This window comes from Trachypithecus francoisi, unplaced genomic scaffold, assembly GCF_009764315.1.
Source record: "Trachypithecus francoisi isolate TF-2019V2 unplaced genomic scaffold, Tfra_2.0 Lachesis_group6, whole genome shotgun sequence".
Lineage (NCBI taxonomy): Eukaryota > Metazoa > Chordata > Mammalia > Primates > Cercopithecidae > Trachypithecus > Trachypithecus francoisi.
Window position 1 is genome coordinate 33,912,099 of NW_022681471.1, and position 17,286 is coordinate 33,929,384.

Below are 17,286 nucleotides of genomic sequence, written 5' to 3' on the forward strand. Positions count from 1 at the left end.
AGAGCCTGTTTCTGGAAAGAGAAGCACTTCACGCCAGGTTCTTGGCATGGCATCCCAGGGAAGACTTCTTGTAGTGCCTGGCTACCACTCCTTCCTCGGGCCTCAGCCTAAACCCCCTTTGTCCCCACTGAGTGGGCCATCAACTGCCAACATAATCAGAACCCCAATACCCCTCCATGGGACCTTCAACCTGAGCCATTTCTGGTACAGCACGGCCCAGAGACCGGTTTGAAACCCTAGGGTCTATGATATCTCCCAGGCTCCCTGTCCCAGTCAATGTAATTGTGAATTGACTGGTCACAGCACTCTCTCCTCTCCCCTGCCTATCCAGCCCTGTGCTTCTCCCCGACACACCAGCACTCACTGCTGCATACTCTATCCTCCCAGCTCCGTGGAGCCCCTATTTATGGCAGGGCAGACTCCCTGAGGGTCCCAAATCTGCATATTGATTTCACACTCGACCCGTCTTAAGTGCAATAATCTCCACCCCACTCCCCAGCCTTGTCCTGCTCGCAAAAATGGGGACCTAGGCACCTACAAGAAACATAGGGACCTTTGGGGCCTGAGGTCACACACAAGTCCTCTTTTATCACCCTCCAGGATGAGACAAGGAGGTGGTCCCTCTTTTCTCTCCCTCTCCCATGAATGCCCTTGGCTCTGCTCACATAGAGTGCAGAGCTTCCTGGCTTTCCAATTCCCATGTTCCTTCACATGCCCAGCAAATATATTGCTTTTCGTGCCTCCCAAGCTAATTTGGAGTCCGTGGGGTGCTGGTGTCCTCTAGCACATAGCTTCAGAGTTTACAGGGGGAGGTTCCACACCCTCAGGAGCTGAGCCTGCTAATGCTGAGCTCCCGTGAGTGGCTGCTCTCTTTTCCTTAATTGGGGAGGGGGCAGAAGGTGGTGTCAGCCCACAGGAGAGATTCCTTGTTGTGACCAGGACGTTGTCCAGAGGCAGCAACAGCAACAATGATCTAAGGAATCTGCCCAGATGAAGAACTGCCCATCCCCAAAGTGAACAGAAATGGAGCCCCTGGAATCCCCATATTGGGCTATTACCCCAGCACCAGACTCCCCCGTCCCGTCAGACACCTGAGTATATCAGAGAAGAAAGCACTGGTGTTTTGTCAACAAGTAGGTGTCACAATTTGACTCTCTGAGCGAAGGGACAGGTTAGTTGTGGTAAGGGGACTCTGTCCTTTTACCTTTGGGAAGTATTCTCAGCCCATTTCTTATTTTTTTTTTTCATCTGCAAAATGCGGTTGATTAAAAACTCCACCTCAGAGTACAACCCCCTTTACAGTTTACTATATATTTTTTTTACTTCTTCCTAAAATAACAGCACAGACACAATAAGGTAGATGCTGATATATATATTTATTGACATAGAAGCTCACAACATATATTGTTTGGTGAAAAATACAGAGTATAGAACAGCACTTATATTTCATCACTTTTATCTATACATATATCTATCTGGGTACATAGGTAGGGAAATATCTAGAAGGGCACTCATCAAAGGGTTGACAATGATTACATAAGGGTGGAGAGATTTGGGTAATTTGTACTTCACTTTTTGTACTTTTTTATTGTTCAAAGATTTAACAATAAATTATACCACTTTCACAAAAAATAAAGCTGTCAAGGAAATGGGCACACACAGAAAACAGACCCGTAGGCTGCAGGAGAAGGAGCAAGGACAGAGGTCAGGCTATCTCCCTCCAACGTGCTGGTATCCAAGACCCTTTCTCCTCCACCCCAAAGATAGCCACTTTGTGGATTAATTCATGCAGTTAGAAGCCCCGGCCCCACCCCACCCCAGTTTTCCCACTACTGGATGCTGAATATAGGTAAGGGTTCACTGAAACCTGGGGGCTGGTCCCTTAGAGTGGCTCAGAGAAGTCAATGTATTCGCCAGGGAACACTCTTGACCTCTCCATCTCGGTATGGGTCAGCTCCTGCAGGGTGATGATCAAATTCTCAAAAACCTGGGCCTTTTCACTCTCGTTGTCACAGGTTTCTTTTGAGTGGCCCTCCTCACCACAATAGGAACAGCGGACTGTGTGTTTTCGCTTCCTGGCTCTACGCATCTCCCCGGGACCATTATTCTTATAGCCAGAACCACCACTGGTGGAAGGAAACTGAGCCCTGGAACTGTGGGGGGAATCAATGACCAGCACTTCATCCTGAGGTCTGGCCCTGTCTCTGAGGGGAGGGGCAACCCCAGGATGAAAGTGGAGGGTCCTGAGACTCCACCAGAATCACATCCTCGTCGGAGTCGTCGAGGGTATCATCTATCTCTATTACATTGCAGTCAGCACTGTCGATCACTATCGGTGGGGAGCCCTGAAATGCCACAGGGCTGACTGCCCTCTCCACCATTGACTCAGACCTTTTTGGCCGCTTCCGTCTGATAAAAGCATCATCCCAATCCTCTTCCTCCCTTACCATTCTGATTAACTCCAGAAAATTGGGAAGCCGCTCCTGCTCATTTGCATACATCCTGAGAAAATCCTTAAGTCTGAGTCGGAGGTCCCTACTCAGCTCACCGCCTAAAAGGAGCTGCTGCAAGCGAGTCCGGTTTGCATCTTTCTCAGCTATGATGCCTGCCTTAATAGCGTTCTGGAGCTGCACCTCTAAACGGATCACGTAAAGGAAGGTTTTCTCCCCTTGAGCTTGTAAGGTGTTAAAAAATTTGCCATGGGCAGTCACACTGCTTTCAGACTCCCCAAACACCAATTTCATGGCTCGCAAGAAATCTGCCACACTTAGGTTAGGGTTGGTCGCCTGAAGCACACGCATGACCTCGCGGGCAGGGCCCCTAAGGGTTTTCATCAAGCGCTTGAGCTTTTCCTCCTCAGACATACTCCAATCTGGCAGGACTCCATTGACTTGGGTCAGCCAGTTTTCAAAGGTTTCTTCCCCCTGGGCTGGCACCACCCTCCCCGAGAACAACTTCATGTTTCTGTCTGCCATGCTGGCCATTATAGGACCGAGACTTCTCCCCAGGGACCTCAGCATGGAATGGGCCCAAGGCGGCAAGGGTGCGTTCTGCCGCCGGCTGTTACCGACACGTGCAATGATGCTAGCCATGACTGACGACGATAGGGTATCTGAATATAAGATGCCTAGACTTTTTAGAAAAGCTTAATCTGCAGGCGGGAGAGGAGAGGGGTGGCTCTGCCTTTCTATCTCAGCAGGGGCTGTAAAAAAGAAAGGGGGGCTGGTTAATAAGGGAGCGGGCTGCAGCTGCATTCTCTCCCTACCTGAATATCCTGCAGTACATTTTACATTTGCCCACTACCCTAAAAATAATCTTGTAGGAGACTGGCACTTACAACCTCCCAGAGCTACCCGATGCCTGCGTGCTAGCAAGGTGCTTTTTGCAGCCACATCCATCCCTCCCACCAGTCCTCCAATAGGGAGGGCAACTGTTGCTTCAAATTCTAGGTGTAGCAGTGTCTGGAGCTGATATTGGGCTCTCCAAATAGAGTACAATGATCGCAGATTTGTGGAAATAAGATCTCATTAACCTCATGGTCTCTGGTCTCAACCACACCCCCTTCTCAAAGTGCCCCCCACCCCCGTCTCCCTCGTTATTTCTCAGATTCTTACACGAACTCTGAACAAGAGCGCGCCTTTATTTTATTTCCAGCCTCTGCAACCAGTGCCGTCGGTGGGAAAGCTCCTCTCCGGGTACGGTCAACCTCTGTCCACAGGGGGTCGCAGATCCGGGTCCTCGAGGTTTCAAGATTGCGCCACAGCGGAGAAGGCCAGAGAAGGGAAGGGTTAGAAGCCGCTTCACCCGTCATCCTGCTACCCACAACCTCCGCTGTTGCCAGGCGAAAAATTCTCTCTGCCCGCTCCTGACTATAAGCCAGAGACCAGCCCCCCACCCCCAGCATGACATCTCCCCCAGGAAGCCGTCGGCCTACCAGCTCTGCAATCAGCTGCACAGATTCAACTTCAGATGCGGCTTTGATGGCCTGCCACGGAGAAAGGGAATAGGAGTTGGACACACCCACCCACATATTCCTCCCAGAAAGAGATGAGTAGATGCAAAGGAGGTTCGAAGCAAACAGCTTGAGATTCCTACACCCCCCCCGCCCCGCCGCTCCCCTCGCCTCTCCCCCCACACCCCCAATCCAGGCAAATCCTACCCAGTCCGCAGTATCCAGGTGAACCCCACCTCCTCCCTCAGCGTAGCCGGGCCACGAGAGTACTCCTACCCCTGCCTCGCAGTCACCGATTCTCCAAGCGGGGAGCCGCCCAGTACTGGTGGGTCTTCCCCCACCCCTCTCCCCGCCGGGCAATCGCACCCCGCTTCTTTACCTGTGCTCCACTGGTGGGCAGCTGATGCTCCCGCGTCGCCAGCTGTAGATTCGCCTTCTGGTCTCCTCCGCCCTGCAGGGGACAAAGAATTGAAGCCTCCTGGGCCGCTAAGCTACCAGGGGCTGCCCGAAGGAGCTGCTTCGCAGGGCCGCCCAACCAGGGGTAGCCGAGACGAGACAGCGCGGTTCCTAAGGCAGCCGCGGCGGCTTTTATCCTCTGCCAGCTGAGACAAAAGAGCGTGACGAGCAGGCCAGTGCGGCCAATCAGCGAAGTGCGGGGGCAGACGCCCGGCACAGCCTTGGGCAGAGGCGAGTTTTCGCCCGAGGGGGCGGGGGCGCAGCAGGCCCGCGGAGCGTCAAGTGCAGCTTGATTAGACCGATGGAGCCAATCTGCCTGTTACCAGGGAATTTGCGACTCTTTCTTCCTCCCCCAACTCTTCCTTCTCCCTGGGCTCAACGCTGCATCTTAGGCCAGGTGCATTAAACACGAACTGGGTCCAAAATCAAGTGAATAATAAAAGCTCTTCACCTTGGTATAGGGGAAAGAGGGGGAAGAGGGGAAGGGGCGGGAGGAGCATTAGCAAGTGCATTGCGGAAACAGGCTTTTACAGACATCTCTTTTATTGTGAAGGAAGTATCAGTACGTCCATTTAACAGAGCGGAGAGCTGGAGAACAAGGCTCTCAACCAATACCCATTCAAGTATGGGTGCAAGACATCAGAGTCATTTGGGGGAGCTTGTTAGAAATGCGTCTTCTGGCCCGGCGTGGTGGCTCACACCTGTAATCCCAGCACTTTGGGAGGCCGAGGCGGACGGATCACGAGGTCAAGAGATAGAGACCATCCTGGCCAACATGGTGAAGCCCTGTCTCTACTAAAAATAAAAAATAAAAAAAATAAAAAAATAAAATCAGCTGGGCATGTGGTGCGTGCCTGTAATCCCAGCTACTCGGGAGGTGAGGCTAGAGAATCGCTCCAACTTGTGAGGCGGAAGTTGCAGTGAACCAAGATCGCACCTCTGCACTCCAGCCTGGCGATGGAGTGAGACTCCGTCTCAAAAAAAAGAAAAGAAAAGAAAGAAGAAAACAAACAAACAAAAAAAATGAAATGTAGGCTCTGGGCCCCAACTCTGGTGGATTTAGATTTACTAGGACTAGGGGTTGGGGTGTGGTTTTATATTTAGTATTTTTTTTATTATTATTATACTTTAAGTTCTAAGTACATGTGCACAACGTGCAGGTTTGTTACATATGTATACATGTGCCATGTTGGTGTGCTGCACCCATTAACTTGTCATTTACATTAGGTATATCTCCTAATGCTATCCCTCAACCCCCCACAATAGGACCCGGTGTGTGATGATCCCCTTCCTGTGTCCAAGTGATCTCATTGTTCAGTTCCCACCTATGAGTGAGAACATGCGGTATTTGGTTTTCTGTTCTTGCGATAGTTTGCTGAGAATGATGGTTTCCAGCTGCATCCATGTCCCTACAAAGGACATGAATTCATCCTTTTTATGGCTGCATAGTATTCCATGGTGTATATGTGCCACATTTTCTTAATCCAGTCTGTCACTGATGGACATTTGGGTTGATTTAGTATTTTTAACCAGCCCTGCGGTTGGTTCTGAGGTGTAGCGAGGTTTGTGAACAAGTAAATGAGCCTGTCTCCAATATCTGTCCACAGGTATCTGTGGTGAAATGCAACTCCTGACCAGATGTGCCTACCTGGAATCCATGATCTTCCTGAAATTGTATGCAAAGATTTTGGACTCTGTGTGAAGCTAAATAATGGCCACCCAAATGTATCAAGTCCTAATCCCTGAAACCTGTAAATGTTACCTTATAAAGTAAAACGGTCTTTGCAGGTGTGATTAAGTTAAGGCTTTTTGACTTAATTTTCCGGGCAGACTGAAATCTAAATCACAAGTGCCCTTATAAGAGAGGGAGAGTCGGTGCACTGAGAAGGCAATGACCAGAGATTAGTAATGTGGCCATAAGCAAAGGAATACTAGCAGCCACCAGAAACTGGAAGAGGCAAGGAATAAAGCACAGTCCTACTGACACCTTGAATTCAGCCCAGATAAACTGATGTTAAGCTTCTGGCTTCTAGAACTGTGAGAAATTAAACTTCTCTTGTTTTAAGCCAAGTTTGTGATAATTTGTTACAGTGCTGTCTTAGTCTGTTTGGGATGCTATAGCAAAATACCATAGACTGGGTGGGGTTTAAAACAACAGAAATGTATTGCTTATAGTTCTGAAGGTGGGAAGTCCAACTCAAGGTGCCAGCAAGGTTGGTTTCTCCTGAGGCTTCTCTCCTTGGTTTGCACATGGCTGCTCTCTTGCTAAATCTTTTCATGGCCATCCTCTCTATGCATATGTGCCCCTGGGGTCTCTCAGTGTGTCCAAATTTCCTCTTCTGATAAGGACACAAGTCAGATTGGGGCCCACCCTAAGGGCCTCATTTTTACCTTATTTACCTCTTTAAAGGCCCTGTCTTTAAATACAGTCACACTCTAAGGTACTGAGGGTTAGGACTACAGTGAATTTGGGGAGAACATAATTCAGCCTGCAGCACTCCATTTTCCCTTACTTCTGGTTCTGGGAAAGCAAGCCTTCCTTCTCTCATGTAAAGTGTGGTTAAGAGACTCCTGTGGGAACTTTGCGGGGTCAAGACCACGTGCACTTGGATGCCCAAGTGCAAAGGAGTTGCTTGTTCTTGACTCCTGGTGTTTGGAAGTGAGTGAACAGTCTGATGCCTTTCAGCTGCTGTTAGGTTCACTTCAGCCTGCCAAGGTACTTTACCTGCTTCTTTCTCTTCTTATTCCAACTCCAATACCTAGAATTCTTTGGAGTAAACAATCTACATTTAAAGACAAAGCACTTCATCTCAGGGGCATGACCTTCTCTTGTGGATGGAACACTGGAATGGTGGTGGTGGTGGGTGGAGGATTTTGGAGGTGCAGAGAAGGCAGGTTGCTTACTTCACACAGTCGGGGGTGATGCTGGTAACAGCTTAGGGGTTTTCTTCAGACTCTTCTTCTGCTCCCCAATACTATGACATCTGACCCTGGCCTCTAAGCAGAATCTTGTTCTGCATTTAAATTGGCTTTATCGCCAAATCAGGTGTTCTTCAGTTGGACCTGGTGGCATCAGAAAGGACGAAGACTGTATCTCAGAGCTGTGCAAAAAATTTTGATTGTGTAAAGGTGCCTGGTTGGGTCTCAGAACCAAGCAGAAGTCTCTTCATATAGGGCTTGGAGGACCATTTGCTAAACTGGCTCCAGTTGGATACAGAGCATACCGTATCTCTGGCCTCGTATTATAGGAGAGGGTTGGGGGTAGGGGCTTCCAGTTACAAGAATTCTAGCTCTGGTGGTTCTAAGGAGACCACATTTCATTTTCCAATTGCCAAAAAAAACACACCCAAAAAAACCCCTTCAAATCCTGAAGGTTCAGAGCCAATGCCTTCAGTTAAAAATAATAACTCCCTTTTGTTGCCTTCAACCTCTGTGCCAGGAATTTTCCATCCTTATCTCATATAAGTGCCTCATCAAACCTATTCAGATAGCATTGTTATTCCACCAAGGTTTCTGAGAGCATATGGTCACTTCAAACTCGGGCTTTGGCTCAGAGATATCATAGACTGGATGGGGGTGCTTATGGGAGATGCTGCACATATTAACCTGGCATTCTAAAGGTAGCATCACTCACAAAAGTTTTCAAAAAGAGGATAAAATAGTTATTTTTAGACAAACAAAACAGAGATTTTGTAACCAGCAAACCAAGCTAATGGAAATTCTGAAGTATGTTCTTCAGGAGGAACATGACCTTAAAAGAAATAAATACAGGAAGGAATGAAGAGCAAAGAAAGTGGTAGTACGTGGGCAATGTAAGAGAACATTGGCAGAAGAAAAAATCAGAAAAACATTTATTCTCCTTTTTAAAAATAAACAATGTATCATACAATCAGAAAAAATGTCAGAAGGGCTTAAATGGATTTCAACTTTTCTAAGGGGCTGGTATCATATTGGAAGTTATTTAGGTATTTATTAAATTTACATTCTGATAAGGTAATTATATATCTAGTAATTAATAGTATGTGACTATTAAAAATAATAGCAACAAGATGTAATTTCCAAGCTATTGATAGGGGAGGGGAAAAGTTGAATAATCAACACAAAATTTTTCAATTTTTTTAAAATCAAGAAAGAAATATAAATGGGATGAATAAAGCACAAAATAAAAGTATAGCTTAAACTCAAATATATGAATAATTTTATTAATGTTTATGATCCACAACATCAAAAAAACCAAGTAATCCCATTTAAAAGTGAGCAAAGGATCTGAACAGACATTTCTCAAGCAAAGACATACAAATGGCCAAGAAATATGAAAAAATGCTCAACTAATCATCAGGGAAATGCAAATCTAAACCACAGTGACCCCAGTTAGCATGGCTATTATCAAAAGACAAAAATTAAAAATTGTGGCAAGGATGCAGAGAAAAGAAAACTCTTATACACTGTTGCTGAGAATGTAAATTAGTACAGCCACTATGGAGAGCAGCTGGGAGGTTCCTCAGGAAACGAAAAATAGAGCTATCATACCATCCAGAAATCATATGATATATAGCCAAAGGAAATGAAATCAGTGTATTGAATGAATACCTGCACCCCCAGTTTTATTACAGCACTATTCACAATAGCCAAGATATGAAATCAACCTAAATGTCCATCAATGGATGAATGGATAACGAAAGTGGAGTATATATACACAATGGAATACTATTTAGCCATAACAAAAGAATAAAATCCCATCATTTGCAGCAACATGTATGGAACCGGAAGTCATTATGTTAACTGAAATAAGCCAGGCACAGAAAGATAAAAATTGCATGTTCTCATTCATCTGTGGGGGCTAAAAAAGTGTATCTCACAGAGGTAGAGAGTAGAATGATTGTTACCAGAGGCTAGGAAGGGTGTGTGTGGTGGGGAGGGTTGAAGAGAGATCAGTTAATGGCTTAGATTAAAATAATATGTTATAGTGTTCAATAGCACAATAGGGTGACCACATTAAAAACAATATGTTGTATATTTCAAAATAGCTAGAAGAGAAATTTGAAATGTTCCCAACACAAAGAAATGACAATGTTCAAGGTGATAGGTATCCTAATTATCCTGGATCATTAAATATGTATTCATGTATCAAAAGATCCATGTATCCCATAAATATGTATAATAGTATGTATCAATAAAAGGATTTTTTAAGTTACAAAACATAAAAGATTTTAAGAGCTAAATGCTCAAATTTAAATATTATCAATGGATTAATAAACACAACTACATGCTGTTGAAAGAGACAAATCCAAAATATAAGGGTACAGGTAGGTTGATAGTAAAAACATGGAGCCAGATAAATCATACAAATAATATATAACAGATAGAAAACTTGTATAGCTATATTCATAGCAGACACAATATACTTAAAAGCAAAAAGCATTATGAGAGATACAGAAGGTGATTTTATTATGATAAAAGTTTCAACTCACCAGGAGTTTAGCAAATTTGAATGATTACGCACTGATAACAAGCCTTGAAGTATATAAATGAAAAATTAATTTGCTAAAGTAGAAATAAGCAAATATAACATTAGAATGGAAGTGTTACCACACCTCTCTCAGTAGTTGATCAAGGAGACAAAAAATGTCTCTAAGGATATAGAATTTTTGAACAATGTTATTAATAACGAACTAATAGTCAATGTATAGAATACTGCAGCCAACAACTACAGAATACACATACAACACACTTATAAAATTTGACCATATGTTAGGCCAGAAAGCAGTCCTCAACAAATTTCTGAGAATTAAAATCTGATTGCAATGCAAGTAAGTTACAAACCAATAATAAAAAGATAACTGGAAAATGTCAGTATGTTTGGAAACCAAGATACATACTCTAAAATAACTGATGAGTCAAAGAACAATGATAGTGAAATTAAAAATATTTTTTGCTGAACAATAATGGAAATACTTATATCAAAAATTGTGGGAGCTGGGTACAGTGCTGCATGCCTGTAGTCCCAGCTACTCAAGAGCTGAGACAGGAAGATCACATGAACCTGGGCAACATAGCCAGACCCTGTGTCTAAAACAAAACAGAACAAAAAAACCCACCCTTGTATCTGTAAACAATGATGAAAACCCATGAGTTAATGAGTTAATGAATTAATTGTCCATCTCAAGATGTAAAAGCAGACAAAATAATCCCAATAAAATTTAAAAATGATATGATAAATAGAAATTAGTGAAATAGAAAGCAATGTTATAACACATCAAGAATGTCCTCTCTTGCCACTTCCATTCAACATTGTACTAGGGGTTCTAGCCTGGAAATTAGACAAGATAAAATGAAATAAATGACATCCAGATTGGAAAGGAAGAAATAAACCATCTGTATTCATAGATGACATCATTTTGTACATGGAAAATTCTAAGGACACCATTGAAAAACTATGAGAACTAATAGATGAGTTCAACAAGATTGTAAAATACAAGATTGTTATACAAAATTTAATTGTATTTCTATACACTAGCAATGAACAATCTAAAAATGAAATTAAGGAACAATTCCATTCACAATAACATCAAAAATACTTATGATAAAGTTAACAAATAAAGTGTAAGCTTACGCTAAAAATTGCAAACATTGTGGAGGAAATTAAAGATATAAATAAATGAAAGACATTTGATTATCCTGGTTTGGAGGGCCAATATTTATAAAATGGCAATCTACAGATTGATCTGTAGATTCAATGTTGCACCTAGCATAATTTCAGCTGGCTTCTTTGTAGAACTGAGAAGCTGATCCTAAATTCATACAGAAATGCAGGGAGCCGGGTGTGGTGATTCACACCTCTAATCCCAGCACTTTGGGAGGCCAAAGTGGGCGAATCACTTGAGCCCAGGAGTTTGAGACCAGCCTGGGTAACATGGTGAAACCCTGTCTCCAGTAAAAATACAAAAACTAGCCAGGCATGATGGTGCAAGCCTGAGCCTGTAGTCCCAGCTACACAGGAGGCTGAGATGGGAGGGTGGCTTGAACCCGAGAGGTGGAGGTTGTAGTGAGCAAAGATCACACCACTGGGTGACAGAGTGAGACCTTGTCTCAAAAAGAAAGAAAGAAAGAAAGAAAGAAAGAAAGAAAGAAAGAAAGAAAGAAAGAAAGAAAGAAAGAAAGAAAGAAAGAAAGAAGAAAGAAAGAAAGAGAGAGAGAGAGAGAGAGGGAGGGAGAAGAGGGAGGGAGGGAGGAAGGGAAAGGAAGAAAGGAAGAAAGAAAGAGAAAGAACAGAAAGGAAGAAAGAAAAAAAATGCAGGAGACCCAAAATAGTCAAAACAATCTTGAAAAAGAAGAACAGAGTTGGAGAACTGACACTTCCAATTTCAAAATCTACTACAAAGCTGCAGCAATCAAAATTGTGTTGTCCTGGAATAAGGATAGATATGTAGATCAGTGGAATAGAATTGAGAGTCCAGAAATAAACTCATACATTTATGGTCAGCTAATTTTTGACAAGGATGACAAGACCACTCAATGGGGAAACAAAAGTCCGTTCAACAATGGTGCAGGGACAAATGGATATCACATGGAAGAATGAATTGGATTACCACCTCACACCATGTACAAAAATTAACTCAAAATGAATCATAGACCTAAGTATAAAAGTTAAAATTATAAAATTCTTAGAAGTCATAGAAGTAAATCTTTGTGTCTTTGAGTTAGGCAAAGCATTCTTAGATATGACACCAAAGCATAAGCAACAACAACAACAACAACAACAAAAACAGATAAACTAGACTTCATCAAAATTTAAATTTTTTTTTTTTTTTTTTTTGAGATGGAATCTCGCTCTGTCACCCAGGCTGGAGTGCAGTGGCACGATCTCAGCTCACAAAATTTAAATTTTTGTGCATCAAAAGACACTGTCAGGGCTGGGCATGGTGGCTCACACTTGTAATCCCAGCAATTTGCGAGGCCAAGGCTGGGGATTGCTTGAGCTCACGAGTTCAAGACCAGCCTGGCCAACATGGTGAAAGCTGTCTCTACAAAAAATACAAAAATTAGCCAGCATGGTGGCATGTGCTTGTAATCCCAGCTACTCAGGAGGCTGAGGTGGGAGGATGGCTTGAGCCTGAGAGGCAGAGGTTGCAGTGAGCCGAGATCACGTCACTGCACTCCAGCTTGGGTGACAAAGCCAGACCTTGTTTCAAAAAAAAAAAAAAAAAAGACACTGTCAGGAAGGGGAAAAGACAATCCACAGAATGAAAGAAAACATATGGAAATTATATATCTGATGAAGGATCTTTATCTAGAATATATAAAGTAGTTTTATAACTCAACAATAAAAAGACAATTTTAAAATGGACAAAGCATCTGAGTAAACATTTCTCCAGAGAATACGTATGATACACAAACGGCCAATGAAAAGATGCTCAACATTATTTGGTCATCAGGGAAATGCAAATGGAAACCACAATGGATACCATTTTATACTTACTAGGATGACTATAATGAAAAAGACAGATAATAATAGGTGTTCAAAGATATGGAGAAATTGGAATCCTGAATATTGCTCACAGGAATGTGAAATGGTGCAGTCACTTTGGAAAATAGTTTGGAAATTTCCTCAAAAGGTTAAATATAGAATTACCATATGACCCAGCAATTCTATTCCCAGGTGAATACCCAAAAGAAATCAAAAACCTATATCCATACAAAAAACTGGTATAGTAATATGCATAGTGTCATTATTAATAACCAAAAAGGGGAAGCCACTCAAATGTCCATCAATTAATGAATGGATAAAAGGAAAGAAGTGCTGTTACATGCTACAACATGGGTGAATCTTGGAAACACTATGCTAAATGAAAGATGCTCACACAAAAGGCCACGTATTGTATGATTCTATTTATATGAAATGTTCAGAAGAGACAAATCCACAGATATGAAAGTAGATTAGAGGTTGCCAAGGGTTGGGGGGAGGAAGGAAAAGGGAGTGACTGCTAATAGGTACAGGGTTTCTTTGCTAATAGGTACAGGTGGTGATGATAATGTTCTAAAATTGATTGTGATGATGGTCATATAACTGAATATATTTAAAAACCATTGAATTGTACACTTTCAAAGGATGAATTTCAAAGATGTGCACTATATCACAATAAGATTTTTTTTAAAAAATATTTACGGTGTGGATCCATTTATATAAGTTCAAACAAAGGTGAGACTAAACTATATTGCTTAAACATGCATACAGAGATTATCAAAAACTAAAAGAAAGTATAGTACTATTCCTATAAAAGTCAGGCTAGTGGTTCCACCTGGGGATGAGAGAAGAGCTTTGATTAAAAAGAGAACCACAGAGGGCTTCTGTGGCATCCTAGTGTTTTATTTCTGATTGTTCTTGGTGGTTACATGGGTATTTCTTTTCTAACGATTTGTTAAAATCTACATACATGTTTTATGCACATTTCTGTATATCTGTTCTATTTTCAATAAACTGTTTAAATTAAACTCATCACCTGAGTGTATGTGGACTACACTGAATTGTTAAAATATTGGACTGAGCCAGGCTATCGATTCCAGATATTTCAAGAAAAGGGTTCCTAAATTAAGTGCCCCTAAGATTAAAAGAGGGAATAGGAGTGGAGAGAGTGTTGGGTAGAGGAGAAGGAAGATTTGACTTTCCTAAAAGATGTACTTCTTTGGTTCCTGTGCAAAGCACTAAAGATAGGGAATTAGTGGTAAAGCATGCAAGCTCTACAGCCAAACCAAATAGGTTCTGCGTCTACCACTTAATTTTTAGTTTCATAATCCTTCTGGGCCTCAGTTTCCATATCTGTAAGTGGAGATTATAATAGCATCTAGCTAATATGTTACTGTGCATATTAAAGAAGATTATCCTTGTAATACCTTGTGAATTTTTTTTTTTTAGATAAGGGACCTCACTGTTGCCCAGGCTGAAGTGTAGTGGCCATTCACTGTACTCATCATAGCGCACTGTGGCCTCCAACTCCTGGCCTCAAGTGATCCTCTCACCTTAGCTTCCCGAGTAGCTGGGACTAGAGGTGCCTACCACCACACCCAGCTGAGTATGTTTTTTCACATGTAAGTGCTCTATAACTGGCATCTGTTATTATTTCTTCCTAAAGCGCGTTATGAGATGCATTAATTCTGAGTCCCTGTTGTATGTCTGTTATTGTCCTATTTTCAATTTATTGTAGATATAGTACATGAAAATATTACAATTGCATTTTTCTTTTTGAGACAGGGTCTCACTCTGTTGCCCAGACTGGAGTGCAGTGGCGTGATAGCTCACTGCAACCTCCGTCTCCCAGGCTCAAGCAATTCTCCTGCCTCAGTATCCCGACTAGCTGGGATTACAGGTGTGCACCACTATCACCTGGCTAATTTTTGTATTTTTAGTAGAGATGGGGTTTCACCATGTTGGCCAGGCTGGTCTTAAACTCCTGACCTCAAATGATCCATCCCCCTTGGCCTCCCAAAGTGCTGGGATTACAGGCATGGTATGTGTAATAGAAACACACTCGGAGAGGTTAAGTAAGAAGCCTAGAGTCACACAGCTTTAAGAGGTGGAATAATGTTTCGAAAACAGATCCATCTAATTCCAAAGCCTTTGCACTTTCCACGTTTTCTTGAAGTTGAATATAACCATTGTTAAGTGGGGAATTCAAAGAGGTTTTAACCAAACACTGTTTTATTAAGCTATTTATATGACTTAGTAGGAGAAAACATGTCCAAAAGCCTGAGTGCTTTGTGTACTGGGAAAGTTTATATAGTGCCAGTGTACCATTTCAGAGCAGACCTAAATCTCTCGCGTTCCTTAAATAACACCTGGTAAAGAGACGTTCCTAGAAGTTGCTTAAGTTGCAATGATCTGGCAGGTTTTAAAGTCTGGCCAAACCTAAGGAATATAGCGGTAGGATTTCCAGGTCACAGGAAGTGTATTACCAACAGGAGAGCACATGCCACCAATCTGAGGGAGTGCAGAGTCAAACTCCTAATGGGGAACCTGGCATCCAAAACTGTTATTTTGTCAGTTCCTCTAATTCTGCACCAGGTATCTGAACACAGGAGAGCGTCCTCCCAGAGCACCACCATAGAGGGGCCCAGCAAACAGTCCAACCAATTCTGCATAGCTGCAACACCTCAGAAAATGTAGTCCAGCCTGCTGGTCTGGATTGACTGAGATGACTGAGACCCAAGTAGCCCTTTGGGAAATCATGGTAAAATCATGGTCCTGGATGTTTCAGAAATCCTTGGTGACTGATCAACTGGACTGCTGTGGCAGAGACAAGATCTAGAGAAAGTGGGGGAGGAGGGTGGGGTCCAGAGGCAGAAGTCAGGCTGGAAAGCCCTGGGGGCCCATTGGCAAGAGGGAGACTGGCAAGAAGTAGATCAGGATGGTGGCCATTCTGAATGTGTGTGTGGTGAAGGGAGCACTAAACTACAGCCTGGGGGCCTGGGCTCTATCACTCTTGAGCTAATTAATTAACTCTGGATATATCCGTTCCCCCACCCATAAAATGGAAATAATAATAGTACCTACCTCATTGGATTGTTGTGAGGAAGAGATGAAATCATGGACACGAAAGCACTGTGAAAACTCTCATGGTATATAGAAATATGAAGCTAAGTGTTTACTTGTTTTGTTTACTTGTGTAGTCCCAGCACCTGGGACAGTGTCTGTCATATAGTAAGCACTCAATAAACATTCATTGAATGAATAATATTGCACTAGAGTTCGAGTACTGACTGTTTAGCATACTAGATGATCATGACAAGCAAAACTATGAGATGGGCGAAAGTGAGTTCTTGGCCGGGTGCAGTGGCTCATGCCTGTAATCCCAACACTTTGGGAGGCCAAGGTGCCAGGGTTATTTGAGTCTGGGAGATCAAGGCCAGCCTGAGAAACATAGGGAGATCCAATTTCTACAAATAATAAAAAATTAGCCAGGCATGGTGACGTGGACCTGTGGTCCCAGCTACTTGAGAGGCTGAGGTGGGAGGATCATTTGAGCCCAGGAAGTGGAGACTGCAGTGAGCCGAGATCATATCACTGCACTCCAGCCTGGACAACAGAGCAAGATCCCATCTCAAAAAAAAGAAAAAAAAGCAAGTTCTTGCATTCTTCCATTTGGAGCCCTGTCCCCTGTCCCTTGACAGTGCCCTGGAGATATTAAATATCCAGCATCCTCAGCCACCTCATTCTTATTCACCCAGCCCACCTTGGTATCAGTGATGAAAAGAATGATAGCTGCCATTTGTTGGAGGCATATTATGTTCTAAGTGTCAGGCTTCACACGCAAATTCTCAGCTTGATCTTCAAATCCACCCCCACATTTAATGGCTATTTTTCTTGGGAAAAAAATACATGCTGATGACTCTAAAGAATCAGTTTTCTCATCTAGGTTGCAAGGCAAATCCTGTTATAGAAACTGGCATGATTCCTGTTGGAGTTTCTGTTCCCAGGACTCATCTGGGCTCCACTGAGGCCCAGGCTTGAAATTGTGTGGCAAGGGACCCAACTGCCATAGCCATGCCATCAGGCATAGCTGTGATTGATGGGGGACAAGGGTCTCAATCTGCATGAAGGCACCAAGGCTCTGCTATCCTCTTTCACAACTACATGGCTAGGAAACAGCAGCTGTCATTCAAGCCAGGCAATCTCTCTTCAATACTTTGTGACATTTAAGGAAGCAGATGGAACAACTTGACAAATGGAACAGCTTGTCCAAAGCTGCTCACCTGGGCTCACAAATCCTTCCCCTCAGCCAAGAGATTTTTCATAAAGGAATGCTAATCTCTTTGGCACACTGCCCTTTGCACCCCTACAACCTTAAATGCTGGGGCCACTTAGCAGGTTCAGAACATTGTGG

General features: G+C 43.1%; 1 protein-coding gene across 1 annotated transcript; it reads right to left on the reverse strand.

The window, feature by feature from the left end:
- Positions 1 to 1,358: 1,358 nt before the first annotated feature.
- On the reverse strand, positions 1,359 to 3,870 carry ZCCHC12 (zinc finger CCHC-type containing 12). The gene is given in 3 exon segments (XM_033201445.1): positions 1,359 to 2,218; positions 2,220 to 3,202; positions 3,615 to 3,870. Coding segments are annotated over 2 exon segments (1,209 nt in total). The 5' UTR covers positions 3,093 to 3,202; positions 3,615 to 3,870; the 3' UTR covers positions 1,359 to 1,882.
- Between the last annotated feature and the right edge of the window lie 13,416 nt (positions 3,871 to 17,286).